This window comes from Sceloporus occidentalis, unplaced genomic scaffold, assembly GCF_023333645.1.
Source record: "Sceloporus occidentalis isolate IW3139 unplaced genomic scaffold, rSceOcc1.0.p SCAF_105, whole genome shotgun sequence".
Lineage (NCBI taxonomy): Eukaryota > Metazoa > Chordata > Lepidosauria > Squamata > Phrynosomatidae > Sceloporus > Sceloporus occidentalis.
Window position 1 is genome coordinate 2525600 of NW_028317085.1, and position 22037 is coordinate 2547636.

Here is a 22037-nt window from a genome sequence, read left to right on the forward strand (position 1 = left end):
TTCACATTTTTACGATGTCTCTGTTCACCTGTAATATCACCCATCACAGATACCAAAACCATCCCATAGAAGTATAAGTTGTCCATTTTGACACTTTTCTAGCAGCCATTGTATCTCAAATCTCTTCCAAACTCTGTGATAACTTTACTTTTGTGTTTTTCACATAACCCTTGTATGTTGCTTTTTATTCCTTGCCCAGAAAATAACAATATTTTATGTTCAACAGTATCCCCCGAGTTAGTTTAATTTGTCCCGAACGCCATTTATTTTTTTCCTAAAAAGTAGTCAACTTTTTTTTGTATATTTCTGTTTATTTTTTGGTTAACTGGGGAGCCTTATGAGGAATGGTAAAATTGATTTTTTTCAAATTTTTTATAGAGCTAGAAAGTTGTTTTTTTTAAAAAAAATATTGTTTAATACTTTTATTTTTATTACATTTATTTTACCTTTTTTAGGCTGCTCTCTATTAGATAGCAGTGCGCAAGTTATAGAGATCCTGTTGTTTTTTTGGGGGGGGGTTTTACCCCAGGGATCTGTATTAGCACAGGGTAACCTGTTATGTTCCCCTCTGTAGCTGGGAAGTCCTATAGGGGAGCCCTTTAATCACTGTGTACAGGGCTGCAGCATACCCACACGTGTTCAATCGGTCAGTGAAATGCTGTGGCAAGATACCAAATCGAGGGCCCCCACTGACTCCATACCACATCAAGAGGAATCCCAGGTGGGAATCGCCAGAAGGAAATGCCTGAACTTCTGTTCAGACATTTAAATCCCTGCAGATTGTAACAGCGCTCAGTTGGAGCACTATCACATTTGATATGACAGCTCCTGGCCACACATTCTGGCCCCAGCTGTTGTAGGGGAGACCAAACAGTTGTTTGACAGCCCGATTTAACCCTGTTGGTGCCAAACCTCATGACCTAGGGGATAGGTCCTTGTTCCTCATGACCAATTTTTGGCCACATATCCTCTACCTCACGATCCTTAAAGAGTTAGAACACTATTTTAAGGTTATAGCGCCCAAACCCATTTTTTTGTTAGTTTTGTTTTATGTTAAGATACATGTTACTTTACTCTTCAGTTACCCTACATATTTCATTGGTTAGAGAAAGACTTACTGTGTATAAGCAACAAAATTCCCACACCCAGCATTTTGTTTAAAAAGCTAAGGGGAATATGTAGTTTAAAATTTTGTGTAGGTGTGATATCCAAATGATGCTGGCATTTATGCTTTGTGTTAATTAGATTTGGAGTAACCTGCATTTTGATTTGTAGATGGAAAGATATTCCAAGAAAAAGTAAAATCAATTGTGTACCAGAGGCATTATAGCTTTGGAGGACGGTCTAGCATTAGTCCTGGATATTCAAACAGAAGTCCTTCCGGATTTTCAAATACATTGCCAAAAGGTAAAATAACTTTACACAATTTCTGTGTCTAATCTGTCTCATGTCATGGTGCTAAATGGAAATCATTTGGAATAATGAAATAATCTTCTTTATGAATTAAACAGTGATATATGCAGTAGTGTGCAGAGGTGTATCTACTGAAAATAGCGCCTATGGCAAGCACTGAAATTGCGCCCCTGTCCAAATATCTAAAACCCATTTACTAGCCCCTGCTGCCTATATATATATATATATATATATATATATATATATATATATATATATATATATATATATATATATTAGTCCCTGCTGCCGATAGCGGGTATAGATCAACACACAAACCCAGATCAATTGAAATTCACTTGTGATCTCAGCACTGAAGGTATATATCAAATAAACAGAATCAGACATACAAGTCCTGTATTTGCAGGTATTCAATAATAATATATGAAACGTAGCATCGCAGGTATAGATCAACTGAATAAGACATATTAACCCTGTATTTGCAGGTAACCATAAATAATGTATGGAAACATAGCATAGCAGATATGGATATACAGAATAACACAAAAACCCAGCTTTGCAGGTAAAGATCAATTGGAATTCACATAAAAACACGGCATTAAAGGTATATTTAAAACCCCCTAAATTACAGGCATAGATCACAGGTTGCACACCCCAAAGCCAGCCCTGGCGTCAACACTGCCCACATAGAACCTGACCAGCGCCCAGATTACACACACAAAATTTGCAATCTTTGTCCCCAAATAGCCCAGCACAAGTCAACTTTGTCCCCAAACAGTCCGGCCAGTGCCATCTTTGTCCCATATACACCCTGCCTGTGCCATCTTGGTCCCCAAGGCTCAAACCTCCTGCTAGTGCCATCTTTGCCCTTCCACAATTATACATCTATGATACACAAACACTTTCACAGTCACTCACTAATTCACACTTTAATTCAGACAACTCATCCACACATTAACTCATGCTCTCCCTCATTCACTCAATGCATCCACACATTAATGCACACTCTTTACTTATATCTACCCCCTCCGTCCCTTATCACTTTTTAACTCCCTTCCTCCCTCCCTCATCACTTTTTAACTCCCTCCCTCCCTCATCACTTTTTAACTCCCTCCCTCCCTCATCACTTTTTAACTCCCTCCCTCATCACTTTTTAACTCCCTCCCTCATCACTTTTTAACTCCCTCCCTCCCTCATCACTTTTTAACTCCCTCCCTCCCTCATCACTTTTTAACTCCCTCCCTCCCTCATCACTTTTTAACTCCCTCCCTCATCACTTTTTAACCCCCTCCCTCCCTCATCACTTTTTAACTCCCTCCCTTCCTCATCACTTTTTAACTCCCTCCCTCCCTCATCACTTTTTAACTCCCTCCCTCCCTTATCACTTTTTAACCCCTCTCCCCCCCCCCTTCTCTCTCACCTTGAAGTCCAGCGACGGGAGGACGATGCTTCTGTCTTCCTGCACCGCTCGCTGGTGCCCGCTGCTTCACTGCTGAGCGCCGTAATATGACGTCATATTTCGGCGCCCAGCAGTGAAGTAGCGGGCACCAGCGAGCGGCTTTTAAACGCTGTCTTCTTTTTTTTGATGCGGGGGAGAACGAGGGGCGCCGAGCGGTTGCTAGGCGCCCCTCTCTCTCCTCCGCATCAGTGTTTAAAAGCCGCTCGCTGGTGCCGGTATTTCATGCAGAGCGCCGCAATATGCCGGCATATTGCGGCGCTCTGCATGAAATGCCGGCACCGGGACGGGGGTAGAGGGCTCGTGGAGGAGAATGAGGGGCGCCCAGCGGTTGCTAGGCGCCCCTCTCTCTCCTCCGCATCAAAAAAAATGCCGGTAAGCGGCATTTAAAAGCCGCTCACCGGCGCCCCCTTGAGATGGCGCCCATGGCACGTGCCATGGCTGCCATACCCTATATACGCCTCTGGTAGTGTGGCTACCCGGGGATTCTAACTGTGAGAAGTCAACGTAACATGCTAATCAAGTTGCTTTCCACATAGACCTTCCTTAGAGGTAGCCTCTGGATAATCAAGACTAAGTAAGGTATTCTGTTTCGCGTACAGCAGTATCAGAAAGACTTACTGTGTATAAGAAACAGAGCTAAATCCTGTGTATATAGCAAATGTTCAAAATGTCCTCATAGACAGAACTGTACTGGCCTACTGTGATACTGGAGAAAGCTTCCTTGTTAGGCCCCCTGAAGCTATCTTATGAGGCAGCTGGCAGACAGTGGGTATTAACACAGACACACTACTGCACACCACATGCATTCATCAATGCAATGCAAAAGCTAACTGAGGAGAAGAGTCCCCCTCTGCATTTGCATGCAACCCCCCCTTTAATTTAAGGGTGACAGTCCCCATATGCATTAAAGTATCTATTTAAGCGCTGTCTTGTGGTGCTAGTGGATATGTATGTGTGGAAATTCATTGTGTGTGTCTGAGATATGTATGTTTGAGTGTGTGTTTTATGTGCGTTTCAATATGACATACTCCAGCCATCATATACCCTAAAATGAATAAGATAGCTGCATGGACCATTTAAATTTTTGTTGTGTCCCCAACCAAATGCCTAGAGCGGGATTTTCCCTTTCCCCACCCCAGCTATATGACATGCTGTATATCTGTTCAGCCAAACACATCTCCATGGACATGGTATAATTACCTCACTGGCTTGGAAAACGCTGCAGGGGAGGGGGGGGTCTATTCAGAGGCTTGTGTGCATACCCGCAAAGTGCTTCCTTTTCATTTTTATAATCATCTTAATATGCGTTCTTCTTTAATAGGGTGTCAGGGACACTTAAGGTATTTGGGTATAATGATGGCGGTGGTGGGGTATGTATTAAGGAGGCTGAACTTTAAAAATAATAATAATAATAATAATAATGAGCCTAGGGCCCAACAAATATGTGCTACACTGTAAGGGTATTATGACATTTTGTACTTGGTACAAATACCGTATTTGCTCAATTATAAGACAAGGTTTTTTTCAGAGCAAATGCTCTGAAAAATACCCCTCGTCTTATACCCGGGGTCGTCTTATAATCAGACCTCAAAGTCTGACTATGAGACGACTAAGATCCAGATCCCCCACAGCTGCAGGGGATCTGGATCCTCCTGTCTCAACCCCCCCGCCCCACTTACCGGTACTTCAGAGTCCCCGGTGTGCAGCTGGGGCAGTGTGTAGATGTCTACGCGATGGCGTAGACAACTTCCGCTGCAGCCGGAAGGAGGTGTGGCTAGCAGCGGGGGTTGTCTGCGTGCATCGTGCAGACCTTCCCCGGCTGTCAAAGATCAGAGTTCCCCGCACCGGTGCGGCGCCGGGAACTCTGATCTCTGACAGCCGGGGAATGTCTGCGCGATGCACGCAGACAACCCCCGCTGCTAGCCACGCCTCCTTCCGGCTGCAGCGTGAGTCTACACGCTGCCCCAGCTACATGACAGGAGACTCAGAAGTACCGGTAAGTGGGACGGGGGGGGCGGGAGTGTTAACTGGAGGGCATAAGGCATTTCTGGAGGCAGGGTGCTCTGTGAAATGCCTTTTAACACCCTTAATGCCACTCTGCCTCCAGAAATGCCTTTTTAACCCTTTATACGCCACTCTGCCTCCTGAAATGCCTTAAACCTCCCTATATGCCACTCTTCCCCATAATATGCCTTTTAACCCTCTAAGTGCCAGAGTGGCATATAGGGTTAAAATGCATATCATGGGGCACATTGGCATATAGGGTTAAAAGGCATATCATGGGGCACAGTGGCATATAGGGGGTATAAGGCATTTCTTGGGCAGATGTGCATAACTGGGGGGCAGGTTGGAAAATAGAAGGAAATAAAACCAAAATATTTTTCTCAATCATAGCTTTTAATAAAAAAATAGTTTAAATGAATTAACATTTACTGGTAAAACTTTTTTCCTATAGGGTCGCCTTATATTCAGGCTTTTTCTTTTTTTCCTAAATTAATATTAAGATTTGGGGGGTCGTCTTATAATCAGGGTCGTCTTATAATCGAGCAAATACGGTAGTCACTTTTACTCTGAGCTATATTAAACTAGAGTCTGTTAAGGTTTGACTCTTGAATGCCTATGCATTATTGAAGTTCTGCAACATCTGTTCCTACACCTAACCAACTAAGAAATACTTTGCTTATTCGGAGAGCCGTAAGGAGTATATACAGGCATACAATGTCTATGACACAAAACAATAATACAGTTCATGCGTGCTCTGTATTTTTATTTTACTTAAAATAATGTTTCTCTTCCAGGCAGTGCTGGCTCCCTGTTTGCCTCACAACATCATGCATATCTGTCTGTAGTACATAAGTCTCGCTCTAGAAGCTTGCCAGCATCTCCGTCCACTTCACCTAAAATACCTCCTAAACGAATTGGAGGAAGCTTAGGTAGGAGTACCGACGATCTGAAAACCACTCCTAAAACCTTTACCGAAGACCAAGAGAAAATCTGTAGTTCTGCAGGAAGCACTGAAACGCTAAAAAGGGTGGAAGAGCAATACATCAGCAGCTGTGAATCTGCAAAGACCATTTGTGAATCGGACAGACTCCCTGTTGGTATCACAATTGATCCACTGAAAAAGGATGTTGACATTGCAGTTTTCCATTTTGAAGATAAAGAGGTTGATACAGAACAAAAAATTACTAACGAATTTGATGGAGATGATGCACTGCCACAGCGACCGGACCATCTGAAAGGGATTTACTCCCTCAAGAAAGGTCACAGTAACATGACTAGCCTAGGCCTAGCCTTTCCTCCAGGTAGACCTTCTGCTATGTCATGTTGGACAAATATTCCAGATAAAAAGCATTCTGATGATTGGGATAATTTCCAGTTCTCACCGCTTTTCAGTCTGGCTCAAAACAGTCGTGACAATGTAGATGAAAGGTATATTTCATTTTTTTTTATTAACTGAAATTGTATGTACATAAAGTTATTTATTTCCATTACTTGTTTCCTATTACTTATGTTGCATCCACTTTCTTTACTAGATCATGTAAAAACCTTTTGTTTACAAAAGGCCGTTAGCCCACACTTAGCTGAAAGTGTTTTGTTTTCATTATGTTGGACTGTGTGATATCCTTTTTTTTATTTAATTTTTTAATAGATCCATGGAAGATTGCATTACACTGATATGCTGTGGACTCTATGCTCTTTTACGAGGTGTTCTGCTAACCATGCCTGATTTCATGCTTGGAGATGTTTTAGACAGTGTTATCCAACCTGACATCTTGATAGTTTTGGTTAACCACCAGTCTCCTCTCATCCAACAAGGTGTTATAAAAGTAAGAGCTTATAATGATGTATATGTTTTATCTAAGCCATAAGCAATCCTCTGGCACAGTCAATCAAGATTAGGAGGGCAGAGACGTGTAATTGTACTCTACTAGTTCAAGTACATTCTATAAATATGAAAACACATTTTCTAAAAAATAAAACATTTAGGTGAGGTTGTGTGTACTAAATTGAATTCATAGTTTTAGCTGAAGTTTAGATTGCATAACTCCAAGGAAACATTGTATATGCTTTAGGTAAATATCATTTAAGTGCGCACATGAGGAGCGGGATAGAAGTATTTGCAGTATTGCATGCCATCCTTGGATTTGCTGTGTAATTCAAGAGACATGTCAAAATCCAAATTGTATTTTTTTTTTTGTATTTGAAAAAAGGTCAGGAAGATAAGATGTATGTATAGCAAATGAAAAAACACATCAATCTTGAGATTGTCATATTCATTTTTTTTTTAGTTGCTGGATGCATATTTTCATCGAGCATCCAAAGATCAGAAAGAAAAGTTCTTAAGAAAACACGGCTTTTCCTTACTAGCAAACCAAATGTATCTTCACCAAGGCACTCAGGGAGTGCTGGAATGCTTTTTAGAGATGTTTTTTGGACGACACATTGGCCTGGATGAAGAGTAAGTATGACACATTGGGGTAATGATAGTTTTAAAAGATCGGTTTGCTGAAAGGGGAGGGATTTAGAATATGCTATAGGCAGTTTTTGCTTTATTTAAACTAATATACTTCTTACATATGAAGATTTCACTATACCAGTTTCATAAAAACAAGTAGGCTTATTTGGAAAATTAGGAGTTGGAGAAGAATAGCGGTTTTGGTTCATCAACATCGGTAAATATTATCGAGGGCCAACATCTCTTGCGTGAAGAGTTTTGTTGGCTCTATACATTGCATAGTAAAATTAGGGAGATTTTTTTGAAAGTTACCACATCAAATGAACTGTGCACCCCTACGGTGCCAGATCTGCCCTTGATGCATGACAAAGTTGCCAGGGTTGTCATTGTATAAGAAATAATAAAATCAGAGCATTCAAGCCATAACCCATTTATCTAAATAAACATGTGATCACACAAAAACCTGTTATAGGGCACCCCACACAACCCACTCTTAAGTGAAACTAAGCATAGAATACACACATACATGTTCAAATATATGTATATATATATGTCTGCACACCAATGTAATCTTGATTTCAGTAGGCTTTACTGCTTCAAGTAAAACAATTATAGTGGAGAATGGGATGACTGTAAATGGCCCCCTAAGTGTGCTTTGGCCTTGTGCCAGCTGTGCCTTTTGGTGTATATATAGCAGTGCTTGTTAAGATAACTTGACATGTCTACATCTTGATCAGTATGTAGTAATATAGAGTTTTTAATTTTGTTCTGAAGAACCAGCCGTTATGTGTTAAATGTACCTGTGTGTGTGTTATAAAATTAAACATTTAATGATAGTACTTCAAATATCTTATAATTCAAAAATAAAATAAAAATTTACTTTTTTTTAATACAGATTTGATGTTGATGACATTAAGAACACCAGTGTTTTTCGCAAGTGGTGCATCATTCCTGTACTGGGTCTGATTGAGAATTCTTTGTATGATTTCACATTACTACACAATTCCTTCTGCCTTTTGCTTCAGATTCTCAATTCTTGCTCAAAAGCAGCAGATATGTTGCTTGACAATGGCTTGCTATATGCATTTTGTAATACACTAGCAGCCTTAGGTGGCATTGAAACAAGGTGAGATTAACTTTACATTCATTAATGTTTAACTTGGAAGAAGTGTACATAACCATATTAAATGTAGACTGTTGTTTGTGTTATTGTGTAAGGCTTGCAGGAATTAAGGTCCCGCCGGTTTCTGTTGGAAATAAGTTTTTTTCTATTTGCAGTTATTTGTTTAACATAGTATATATATAATTTGTCAATCTGAATTATGAGCTCTGTGATAATGTATAATTTCTTATTAAATAAGCACTTCCGCTCTTTATTAAGTGCATTGTAGGCTTGTGTGAGTATTATATGAATGTGTCATCTCTAGATTTTAGATACGTGTTCAAAAGTCCAATAGTCTCAGCATGATGTCATTGTGTTTCTATACACACTCTTCAGTGCCTCCTACTATTGCTACTGGCCATTTAGAAAGGACATGTCTCAGAAGGGTTCATCCCTGATCCTTGCTGCTAGGGCAGAAGATATTGGGAACTACCGTATTTGCTCGATTATAAGACGAGGTTTTTTTCAGAGCAAATGCTCTGAAAAATACCCCTCGTCTTCTAATCGGGGTCGTCTTCTAATCAGACCTCAAATAGAGGTCTGATTATGAGACTAAGATCCAGATCCCCCGCACCACTGCAGGGGACCTGGATCCTCCTGTCTCCCCCCCCCCCACACTTACTTACCGGTGCTTCCTGCTGTATTGCCGGGGCAGCGGGTTGACGTCTACGCGATCCGCGTAGACAACGTCCGCTGCAGCCGGAAGGAGGTGTGGCTAGCAGCGGGGGTTGTCTGCGTCCGTCGCGGATACCTTCCCCGACTGTCAGAAATCAGAGTTCCCCGCACAGGTGCCGGAACTCTGATCTCTGACAGCCGGGAAAGGTATCCGCGACGGACGCAGACAACCCCCCGCTGCCAACTCCACCTCCTTCCGGCTGCAGCGGAAGGAGACGTCAACCCGCTGCCCCGGCAATACAGCAGGAATTTGGAAGCACCGGTAAGTGTGTGTGCGTGTGTGTGTTAAATAGGGGACATAGGGCATTTCTGGAATGCCTTATACCCCTATATGCCACTCTGGCACTTAGGGGGTTAAAAGGCATATTATGGGGCAGAGTGGCATATAGGGAGTTATAAGGCATTTCAGGAAGCAGAGTGGCGTTAAGGGGGCATTTAATAGAGCACTCTGCCTCCTGAAATGCCTTATAGAGTGCTCTATACAATGCCTTTTAACTCCCTTAATGCCACTGCCTCCTGGAATGCCTTATACCTCCCTATATGCCACTCTGCCCCATAATATGCATTTTAACCCCCTAAATGCCAGAATGGGATATAGGGGTATAAGGCATTTCTGGAGGCAGAGTGGCACATAGGGGGTCAAAAGGCATACCATGGGGCACAGTGGCATATAGAGGGTTAAAAGGCATATCATGGGCCACAGTGCCATATTGGTGTGGCAAGCCTGGGGGCAGATGTGCGTAACTGGGGGACAGGTTGGAAAATACAAGGAAATAAAAACAAAAAAAATATTTTTCTCAATCATAGCTTTTATTTAAAAAAATAGTTTACATGAATTAACATTTACTGGTAAAACTTTTTTCCTTTAGGGTCGTCTTATATTCAGGCTTTTTCTTTTTTTCCTAAGTTAATATTCAGATTTTGGGGGGTCGTCTTATAATCAGGGTCGTCTTATAATCGAGCACATACGGTAATTAAATACTCATTACACCCAGCAGTGTTGGCTGCCAATTTATTGCCAGATTATTGTTAGAACTAAAGTATATATTTCACTGGTTGTAAATTAAAAAGACACTTTAGTATAGCTACAAAGTACCCCATGAAGGTTAAGCCATTATCCTTAAGCTTGGAGCATTGGTATTTACGGCAGGGTGAAATGAAAAGCCTAGTATAACACAATGTTTCTCCTTGTTTGCTTTAGTGTTCCTACGGATGAGTATATTCTGCTTGTCTGTGATATACAGCAGTTGCTGGTAGCTGTCACAATCCATTCTTGCAGTTCATCTGGATCTCAGTACTTTAGAATAATAGAAGATCTGATCATATTACTTGGATATCTGCTTGAAAGCAAAAATGAAAGAACACAAAGTAAGAATTTGTTAGTCCATATGCTATAAAGTAACACAAAGTGACATTTTAATATTAAGAAATGTCATTGTATTTTAACCTAATTCTTGCTAAACACGTATGCTGCATTGTTTTTGAGTTTCCTGTCCATGTTCTTAATAGAGATTTCTTAATTTTATTTTTCCTAGACTTGGCAGTTTTACTGCAATTCAAAGTTTTACAGGCTGCTATAGACTTTATAAAGACAACAGCAAACCAAGATTCTCAAACTCTTGCTGGTTCCTTCCATTTCATCCCAACTCCTCAACATGCAAAATACCCAAAGAGGAAGAGTATTGCCGGTGAGAAATTCAATTAGAATAATGGTGTTGTGCATGTGCTACTCATCAATCAAACTCAATATGTTGTGGTGAGAATAAATATTTGTTTAACCCCTTGATGACAATTGCCGGTCCGGGCACGTCACGGAAATTCAAGTCGATAACGACAAATGACGTGCCAGGACCGGCACGTCTTTAAACGGGTGCAGAAAGCGATCTATTTTCGCTTTCTGCACCGAAACGGCCCCTCCCCGGGGCGGCAACATCCGCCATACTTTGTATGGCGGCGGACGCCCGTTTTAAAAGCGTTTAGGAGGCGATCAACGATCGCCTCCTAAACTTAAATGGTGTCGTTGGAATGCCTCGATCAGGAGGCATCCAGCGACACCAAACACTTACCTGGGGATGGACTGTGACCGCTCCGGAGCTGCCGGTGATCTTCGCCATCAGCAAGATGGCGGCGGCCCGGGAAAAAAAACCAAAGTCTAAAAAGTTCGCTAGACGGTCTCCTGACCCTCTAGAGAACTCTGGCTCCACTTGCAGGTTGAATATAGGTACTGCATTCAACCATGCAAGTCAATGGAGCTCAGCTTTCTAATCACAGTGTGATTAGAAAAATAAATTAAAAATAAAATAAAATTAATATTAGAAAAAAAATAGTAAAAAACCAGTAAAATGTAAAAATAATTTCCCACTGATGTCACTATGAGGGGAACCTTCAAGTTGAAAAAAAATGTTAAAAAAATAAAAAAAGGCAAAAAAAAATTATATATATATATATATAAAAAATATATTTTTGTGAGCAAGTCCTAAAATTAGCATATTAGCTTAAAACAATTCTCGCATGGAAAGAGTTAAAATACTGGCATATTAAATGCCCATGGGGTGTCTACTTTTAAAAAATTTATGATTTGATGGGGTAAATTGAATTGGCCGGGTTCAACAAGGTCCCAATTAACACGGGGGGAAGGATGGCCACACATCTAATTTCCAATTAGAAAAATGCACACTTACCAAATGTGGCCTTTTAGTTCCCCCCAAAAATGACAAACCCATGCATGTGGGGTATCACTGTACTCAGGAGATGTTGCTGAACACATATTGGGGTGTCGTGTGACAGCGGCATATACCAGGAGCTGTAAATTCATACATAAAGTAGGTGTGTGTGGGGAAAAATACACACACAAAAATACTACTGCAAACTTTGAAAAAATGCTGGTGGTAAAATGTGTGCATGCAAAGAGCTAAAATACCAGCATTTAAAATACCCTGGGGTGTCTAGTTTTCAAAAATATATGGTTTTGTTGGGCACACTGAAATGGCCCGGCTCAAAGATGTACCAAATAGGGCATGGGCAGTGGATCCCCAAATGCCAAAGTTCAACATTGAAAAATGTGCATGCCCCAAATGTGGCCCTTTTGCCCCCGAACAGCCATGCAAAATCATTCATGTGGGGTTTCACTGCGCTCAGGAGATGTTGCTGAACACATATTGGGGTGCTTTGTGATAGTGACATATACGAGAACTTTTTAATTCATACCTGAAGTAAAATGTGTGTGACAAAACAAATGCAAAAAAATGACTACCACAAAGTTTGACAAAGACTGGTGGTAGATATGGTGCATGTAAAGAGTCAAAATACTAGCATTTGAAATACACTGGGTTGTCTAGTTTTCAAAAATATATAGCTTTATTGGGCACACTGAAATGGCCCGGCTCAAAGATGTACCAAATAGGGCATGGGCAGTGGATCGCCAAATGCCAAAGTTCAACATTGAAAAATGTGCATACCCCAAATGTGGCCCTTTTGCCCCCAAACAGCCAGGCAAAATCATTCATGTGAGGTATCTCTGTACTCAGGAGATGTTGCTAAACACATATTGGGGTGTTTTATGATAGTGACCTATACCAGGACCTGTTTATTCATACCTAAAGTAAAATGTGTGTGAAAAAACAAATGCAAAAAAATTACTACCATAAAGTTTGACAAAGGCTGATGGTAGAATAAGTGCTTGGAAAGGGTTAAAATACCAGCATTTGGAATACCCTGGGCTGTCTAGTTTTCCAAAATATATGATTTGATGGGGTAAATTGCATTGGCCGGCTTCAAAGATACCCGAAATGGCACATGGGGGGAAGAATTACCAGATTTGGAAAAAATGGCTTTGAAATAGCAAAACGCTACCTGTACTTATTGCTCCATAACGTGCAGAAAAAAACATAAAAACATTGGGTATTTCTAAACTCAGGACAAATAGTAGAATCTATTTAGCAGGTTTTTTTATTACCTTTTATAGATGAGTAAAAGATTTTTCAACTAAAAGTTAGAAACAGTCATTTTTTTCTACATTTTTCACAATATTTTATACTTTTTTTAATAGTAAATAATATGATAGGAATAAAAAAATGTCATCTAAAGAAAGCCCTTCTTGTCCTGAAAAAAAAAATTTCTAATGTGTGTGGGTTCAGTAAACGGGAAAGAAGAAAATTACAGCTAAACACGAGCAGCGCAGAAATGTTAAAACGGCCATTGTCACGAAGGGTACAAAAAGTAAAATCATCCTTTGTCACGAAGGGGTTAAGTGAATGTGAATTTTAGTTATCAAACAATGCATATAGGATGTTCTGTCACGCTTGACGTAATTTCTACTGGCATAGAATCTGTACCATAGTATCTGTCTGATGTATTACAGCGCCAGATTTACATTCCAGTTTCACCAAAGGCTCCTGGTGGGCGTGGCACAATTGGAAGTGGGTGGGGTCACCGTAGAGCACCTTGCACCTGACGATATATGATGGACTAGCCTTAAAAATAATTAAATATTTTTATTTCCTTTTACATAAAACATGTAAACACACTTCACAAGCAGGTAAAGTCAGTGTTATATTTTATTCAAAGTCACCCAGAGGTACTTACTAAATACTAGTAGTAGAGTTTCTATGATCTTGTCTGAATAGACTTCAAGAAATCGTGGCTGTTTGCATTTTTTTCTGAAGAAAGCAGTTTTTTTTTTCCAAAACATGTTGTTATGCATTATATACAATATGCAACAATATTTTATCAAACATACAAAATTCTGGCGCTATTAATTATTGAAGGACCACACCGGCAAGATTAAAATAAAGAGACACCCTATATTTTATCTCTGGTTATAAACAAAATGTTTATTCACACATGTTTATTCACACAAAAATGTATATAATTCAAAATCATATATTATACCACCACAATAGTCAAAGAAGAAATTATTTATTGTGAAAACACAATCTACAAAATATATGATCTATGCCGTGCAAAAGATAAAACAGAAAAAATATCTTCAAGACTTGTCAAAATAGATCATGACATAAAATAGTGTGTTATTGATCGGTTATCGGGTATGATTTACTGGCTTATGGCTCTAATACATACAATAATGCAACAGGTGAAACATATCACGTTGTGTAAACGTCTCAGATTGCTATCACCTAATATACACAGCATCAAACCAGTTAACTTTCAATCCACTCAGCAACAACACACAAAAAGCAGACGGTAATGGTTAGGGTGGTAAGCAAAGAAATCACTATATTTCACAGTACCAGTCTGGAATAGTACTAAAAGCCACAGTTAATTTTAATAGCTTCTACAGGTTATTAGTGTTACATTTCAGAAGGATATCCTAAAATTACAGATAATTATACCTTTTACATCATTGCCATATTTTCGCATTATAAGATGCAGTCTCATAAAATGCCATATGTAATAATGAAACATACCGGTTTCCCCAAAAAGGGAAGTGTTTCTTCTATATTGAAGAAGACAAAAATCACCATTATATTTACCACCCCTTATTGCCATGGTCCAGCTGTTCCCTGTTAATATCAATGGTATGTGTAAAAAGTGAGAAGACCAGTAGGAGGAGTGGAACAGTGAACAGAAAAAGTGGTAAGCTATAGTCACTTTCCTGTTTGGAGTGGAATCACAGCTGCAGCCCTTATACAACACTCTCCGGGTGTTGAAGGATTTCAGCAAAAGGTACGATAGGGGGCGCTCGTGTATTCCGTTCCGTGTAGATGAAATGAAAAAATACAAAATAAAAATAAAAATAAATAGTGCAGGTGTACAAAAATATGATGTGCCCTGCGTATTGCAGATTTTACACTCAGTGTTTATGTTGATCAATGCGTCAAACAGGTGTACTCTCGGGGTCCACGTGTGGGGTATGTCACCGAGAAAGAGACAAAAGAAGAACCAATAGTGTATATAGTATAAATCACTAGAGGCGCAACAAGTGGAGTAATACTTACTCTAACAATAGTGTCAAGGTGCCCGTAGTAGTTGGTGACGTTAGGTCACATGTGTATCCTCCTCTGTTCGGTGGATCCGATAGTAAATATAAGTGGGTGTGTGGTGTACCAAACAGCCACTATCCACATAGAGATGTATGGTAAAAAATATATTTATTCCGAAATAACAGAAAGCTGGATCTATACCAGATGCAACTTAAAAAATAAACAACTAAAATAAATAAAAACAATAAAAAGGTATCGGTGCAGATAAAAATGTTAAGATAAGTCCAAAAAAGTCACTCAACGCGTTTCGCCATAACAGGCTTCATCCTGATGAAGCCTGTTATGGCGAAACGCGTTGAGTGACAAACACTGTGAGTGTAAAATCTGCAATACGCAGGGCACATCATATTTTTGTACACCTGCACTATTTATTTTTATTTTTCTTTTGTATTTTTTCATTTCATCTACACGGAACGGAATACACGAGCGCCCCCTATCGTACCTTTCCCTGTTAATATCAATCCAGGTTCAGTGGAAAGAAAAATAACTTTCTTAAAATTATGGAATTGCCATAAAATTAGATAATCAAAACAATTATAGAAGTAACACAACAATTCAACATTAAATGTAAAATTATTTTTTATATCCATCTCCTTTCTCTAAACATAAACTTTTAAAGATAATGCTTGTTACCTTAATCTCTCCCTATTGATTGGAATCAGAATTCTGGCATTTAGGAACTTCATAGTCTATTTCCACAAATGTATTTCCATTATTTATTGCTAAGAGGCGGTATAGTCTAAGGAATAATTTTAATAAAATATAAAACATCTGATGTTTACACTTGACCACATATTGTATCTCTAAAAAAAAAAACCCAATACTTTCTCGATTATTAACATACCTGGGAACTTCTTAGCTCCGTCTACCTGGAGCAGGAAACTGCCCACTGCCGTTGGCGGGCTGATCCCAGAGCGTTCCCAGGTATGATTATTAATCAGTTTCAGTGGTCTAGCTATGTAGCAACCTGTGAAATGTACATTCATTGAAATAAATAATTTATACTCCCTAAAATTACTCATATTATTGAAACTAACCAAATGCTAAATCAGAAAATGCTTGCTGTAACAGTAGAGATGTGAAATCTTTGGAAATTTTGAAGCCATGGGAAAAAAAAAATTCCCCAAGAAAAAATTAGTGTGGAGTAGTTTTATAAATTAAAAGTAAAATAATAAATTAATCCCTTAATGACAAGACTTTTTTTTGTAGTACACTTTGGGACAATGGCTCATTTTTCAGTGTTGCTGTTTAGCTGTAATTTTCTTCTTTCTCATTTTGTGCACCCACACAAATTATAGATTGTTTTTTCCGGGCAAACAGGGCTTTCTTTAGATACCATTATTGTTATCATATCATCTAATTTACATTACAAAATGATAAAATATGGTGCTTTTTTGTAAAAAATGACTTTTCTCACTTTTATTTGAAAAATAGTTTACTCATCTGCAAAAACTAATTAAAAACCTGCTAAATAGATTCTACTGGTTGTCCTGAGTTTAGAAATACCCAATATTTTGATGTTTTTTTGCTTTTTTTCTGCAAGTTATTGGGTAATAATTACAAGTAGCGTTTTGCGATTTCAAAACCATTTTTTCCCGAAATCTGGTCATTCTGCCTCATGTGCTATTTCGGGTATCATTGAAGCTGGTCAATGCAATTTACCCAATCAATTTATTTTTGAAAACTAGGGGCATTTCAAATGCTCGTATTTTAGCCCTTTCCATGCACTAATTCTACCATCAGCTTTTGACAAACTATTTTTTTCACACACATTGTACTTCAGGTATAAATTTACCGCTCCTGGTATATGTCCGTGTCAAACACCCCAATATGTGTTCAGTAACATCTCCTGAGTACAGCGATAACCCCCATACATGGGTTTGTTGGGTTATTTGGGAGGTAAAGGGCCACCTTTGTGAAGTGTGCATTTTTTTGGCATTTGGACATCTGGTCACTCTGTGCCCATGTCCCATATTTGGGACATCTTTGGCCAATTTGATTTACCCCATCAAATCATACAGTTTTGTATATGTCAAGACTAGGGCTGCAACTAACGATTATTTTAATCGATTATTTGGCCGATTATTTTTTCGATTAAACGGATAAAAAAATTTAATTTTTTTTTCAATTTAAAATAATGTAATAAAAAACGTACAATTTACACTTTCATCTCTTTATCACAATGGCCTCTCTATTCACCTTCTTATTTTACTGACATAATAATAAAAGCTACAAGAACCCAAACAGTGTTTCTCAAACTAGGTCTTAATACAAAGTTATTAGTAAATATTAATTCATATGTTAACTATTTTTCATATTTAATAAAAACTATGAGAAAAAAGCCTTGTTTAAATTTTTTTTATTTACCAAACTGCCCCCGGTTATGCACATCTGACCCCCAGCTTGCCACTCTGCCCCCATATATGCCTTATACCTCTTATATGCCAGTGATATGCAACTGAGCCCCCTGATATACCTTTTACCCCAGATATGTTTTATGCCCCCCTGATATGCCTAATATCGATATGCCTTATACCCCCTATATGCCACTGAGCCCCCTGATATACCTTTTACCCCCAGATATGTTTTATCCCCCCTGATATGCCTAATATCAATATGCCTCATACCCCCTATATGCCCTGAAATTCATAATACCCCCCATACACAACTATAACTCACCCATACACCACTCTGGCTCCTCCCCCTCCCATACACCACTCTGGCTCCTCCCCCTCCCATACATCACTTTGGCTCCTCCCCCTCCCATACTCCACTCTGCCTCCTTCCCCCTCCCATACACCACTCTGCCTCCTTCCCCCTCCCATACTCCACTCTGCCTCCTCCCCCCTCCCATACACCACTCTGCCTCCTCCCCCCTCCCATACACCACTCTGCCTCCTCCCCCTCCCATACATCACTCTGCCTCCTCCCCCTCCCATATACCACTTTGCCCCCTCCCATACATCACTTTGCCTCCTCCCCCTCCCATATACCACTTTGCCCCCTCCCATACTCCACTTTGGCTCCTCCCCCTCCCATACATCACTTTGGCTCCTCCCCCCTCCCATACTCCACTCTGCCTCCTCCCCCTCCCATACTCCACTCTGCCTCCTCCCCCTCCCATACTCCACTCTGCCTCCTCCCCCCTGCCATACTCCACTCTGCCTCCTGTCAGCCACGGAGGTTCACAAGACACCAGGGAGCCGGGTAGAGAGGCAGAGTGCCGTATGGGAGGGGGAGGAGCCAGAGTGGTGTATGGGAGGGTGGCTCCCATACACCCCTCTGACTCCTCCCCCCTCCCATACACCACTCTGCCTCTCTACCCGGCTCTGTTACTGACAGGAACTTTCACTGCAGCTTCATAGAAGCCTTAGCGTAAGTGAAGGTGAGTAACGGAGGCTGTCTGTGCGATGCAGACCCCCACCGGGTGACAGAGAGGATGATCCTCTGTCAGCCGGTGGGGGTCTAAACGATGCGCACAGACAGCCTCCGTTACTGCCCTTCACTTACGCTGAGGCTTCTATGAAGTCGGTAACGGAGCCGGGTAGAGAGGCAGAGTGATGTATGGGAGGGGGGAGGAGTCAGAGGGGTGTATGGGAGGGGGAGAGAGACGGAAGTGAGAGACCGGCCGACAGTGAGGGGAATCCAGGTCCCCTACAGCGTTGCGGGGGATCTGGATTGTAGTGTTATAATCCGATCTCTGTTTGAGGTCGGATTATAATTTTTATAAACGATAAAAATCGATTCGATTAATCGATAATGAAAATCGTTGACAATGATTTTCATTATCGATTATTATCGATTTTATCGATTAGTTGTTTCAGCCCTAGTCAAGACCATTTCAACTATACATGAGAACAGGATGTTGAGCTCACCATTTTACTGAGAGGAGGAAAAGATAAAACAATTTACTGGCCAGACTTTAGGTAAACATTACATTGCAATGCTAGAGAACATTAATAGGAATCATTTAGATAAAGGTTATAAAGATAACCTATGTTTCAGATGAATTTAACCTCTTACCTGTGAATTAAGGCATTACCTAAGAGTACAGAAAGAACCAACTACAGTATACCAAGATGGAGCCCCACCACAGCCAAACTAAGCTGAAACCTTCTTCCTACAGCGGTCCCTAGAGACAGAAATGCATATTGCTCTTATTTGAGAATTGTGTTCCCATTATTTGAATTGTATTACAGGATTTGCTTGTCTTCAGGTGAGAGAACTCACCTGAAGCAATGATTTCAGACTTTATGTAAAGTCTCAGAAGTCTTTCATGAAGGTCTTTATTTTATATAGTTTGCAAACCTTGTAATAAACATATAATTTTCACTGGAAAAGAAGATCCATTTCTATTTCCAGAAAAAACAAAACGACTTTGGGAAAAAACAGTTTCCCCCCCCCCAATTTTTGCTTTTTATTACAGACCTTCCCGTCTCTATGTAGCAGCTATTTTTCATCAAAGCTGCTTTTATTCTCAACATAGAGATAAAGGATAGAAAGATTGCTCTGACTCCATTTTGTGTTTGTGTGCATATAATGTATTTTATGCATCTGACAACGCATACAGATTATACAGATTGTCCTTGTTTTAATAGTCTGGCGTCACATGGAGCAAATTAATTTAGTAGGTACCTTTCTGGCAAAAAAGGGCCACAAAAAAAGTGTGTGTTCTCTTTTAACCTTGATTTTCTTACTGTTTTATCACTTTTTGGTAATTTTATAAAGGTCATTAAAATTTGTATCTAAACACATTTTGGTATGTGGATAATTGAATTTGGGTTTAGTTGCTTGGTATTACTATTGTTATGATAGTACACAGGCAGTGCTATTTAGCTATGAAGTTTTGCTAACAAGCATTGATTTTCTGTTTCTTTTTTGTCAAGGAGCCAAGGTACTTTTGTAGTAATAATAATAATTTAAAAATAAACACAAAACTTTTAATGGCTAACTGAAAGGGTAGTATTTAGCCTGTCCTTTTAAGAATGGGAACCACATTGTCATGAAATATTGCATAAAAAACTACTCCTCTCTACGCTTCTATAATTTCAGGATTTTTAAAAAGTACATTGACTCTTTTTCTTAATTTTTTTATTTTGTATTTAAAATTTCTGTCTAGTGTGAAATTCCCCACATATTTGATGTGGAATTAAGTATGTAGTTTGGAGCTTTACCAGATAAAGCTTTAGAAGATAAAGAATACTTTTACATATATTTAGAATTATTACAGTTTTGCCAATCCTTAAAACACACATATATTCTCACTTGTCTCAAGATTGTTTGACCGCTTATTATTTAATAGTTAAAGTAGATTTGGTTATTTTTTTAATCTAAACTGTTATATAATAACACACATGCTGTGATTGTTTGAACAAAGGCTCAGTTGCAATGAAAGACTCCATTATTCCTCGAATCCCAAGAAAGCACTTTTGCTCATACGGACAACTTCCGATGCCCCCATCCTACAGTTTTTTAAGCCAGGAGTCGCCCCTCCAGTCACCCATTGGATTCACAACTTTCACATACCCAGACGAAACAGGTGTAGTAATGCCGCCTCCATCAGGCTGTCCCAGTTCCATGAACATTTCTGTAGAAATGTTTTGATGGATTTCTTACTATCAATGCATGTCTAAATTTATTATAACAAATAATCAGTCTATACAAAAACCTTATTTTCATTTTTGTTTTACAAATGTAACCTATATTAATAACCAGACAGATGTGCTCACCAATCATATTTCACTTAACATTTGCACTGGATGTGTCGTCCTTGGTACACTTTCTGGTCATTTTCTATGTTGGACTGTTTAAATTATTATTATTTATTTATTTATTTATTTTGAGAAAGGGATTTGTTATGGGGCTTTTTTTCCTTTTTATATCATCTTAAAAAAAACTATTTTTTCAAATTATTACATAGATCCTGACCAGCAGGACCTAACCATTTTAATCTATTCTGCAGGTGATTAAATTGAATCTAATATCTGAAGAAATATTTGTATATTTCAATGTTATGTGCACACCTTTTGCTTACTTTTCTGTTCACAATTGATGATCTAGTATAATAATTAATATCAATATCTTATTTCTTATTACCAGATGTCCATAGATTGTCTCTTGCTCAATCTGACCCATTATTAATGACAATGCGCACAGTAGCAAGCAATGAACTCACAATAATGATGCAGAGGAGAATGAGTCAAGAAAATCCAATCAGGGCATCTGAATCTGAATTTGTACAAAGACTGCAGAGACTGACACTCTTAGCTGTTAATCGGTTAATTTACCAAGGTAATGTGCATCATAAGCATATAATATCCATTGTACAACACTATATAATGTATACCGTACTGTGCAAACGTTTTAGGCAAGTGTGAAAGAAATGCTTTAGAAGTAGACATGTTCATAGTTTTTTTTTTATCAAAACTTTTATGAAAAGTGAGTGAACATAAGGAAATCTAAATCAAATCAATATTTGGTGAGATCACACTTTGAGTTCATTAATTCTTCTAGATAACCTTGCAAAAACTCTGGGATTTTGTATGATTAAGCCATTATACCAAACAGGTGCTAATGATCATCAATTCAATATATAGGTTGAAATACAATCATTAACTGAAACAGAAACAGCTGTGTAGGATGAATAAAATTGGGTGAAGAACAGCCAAAGTCCACTAACATTGTTAGGTTGCTGAAGACAGTTTAAGGTCAAAAGTCATATACCATGGCAAGACTGAGCACGGCAACAAGACACAAGGTATTAGCAAAGTCTCTCCCAGGCAGAAATTTCAAGGCAGACAGGGATTTCCAGATGTTCTGTCCAAGCTCTTTTGAAGAAGCACAAAGAAATGGGCAATGTTAAGGACC

General features: G+C 39.2%; 1 protein-coding gene across 1 annotated transcript in view; it reads left to right on the plus strand.

Annotated features, from left to right (window-relative positions):
- LOC149283397 (lysosomal-trafficking regulator-like) overlaps nt 1–22037 on the plus strand; it is a 110617-nt gene that overhangs the window by 37791 nt on the left and 50789 nt on the right. Inside the window, exons 20-27 of the mRNA XM_089497628.1 lie at nt 1276–1407; nt 5671–6304; nt 6525–6702; nt 7165–7334; nt 8227–8457; nt 10370–10536; nt 10704–10856; nt 21270–21461. Of these exons, the coding sequence (XP_089353754.1) occupies nt 1276–1407; nt 5671–6304; nt 6525–6702; nt 7165–7334; nt 8227–8457; nt 10370–10536; nt 10704–10856; nt 21270–21461 (1857 nt within the window). The remainder of the gene's footprint in view (nt 1–1275; nt 1408–5670; nt 6305–6524; nt 6703–7164; nt 7335–8226; nt 8458–10369; nt 10537–10703; nt 10857–21269; nt 21462–22037) is intronic.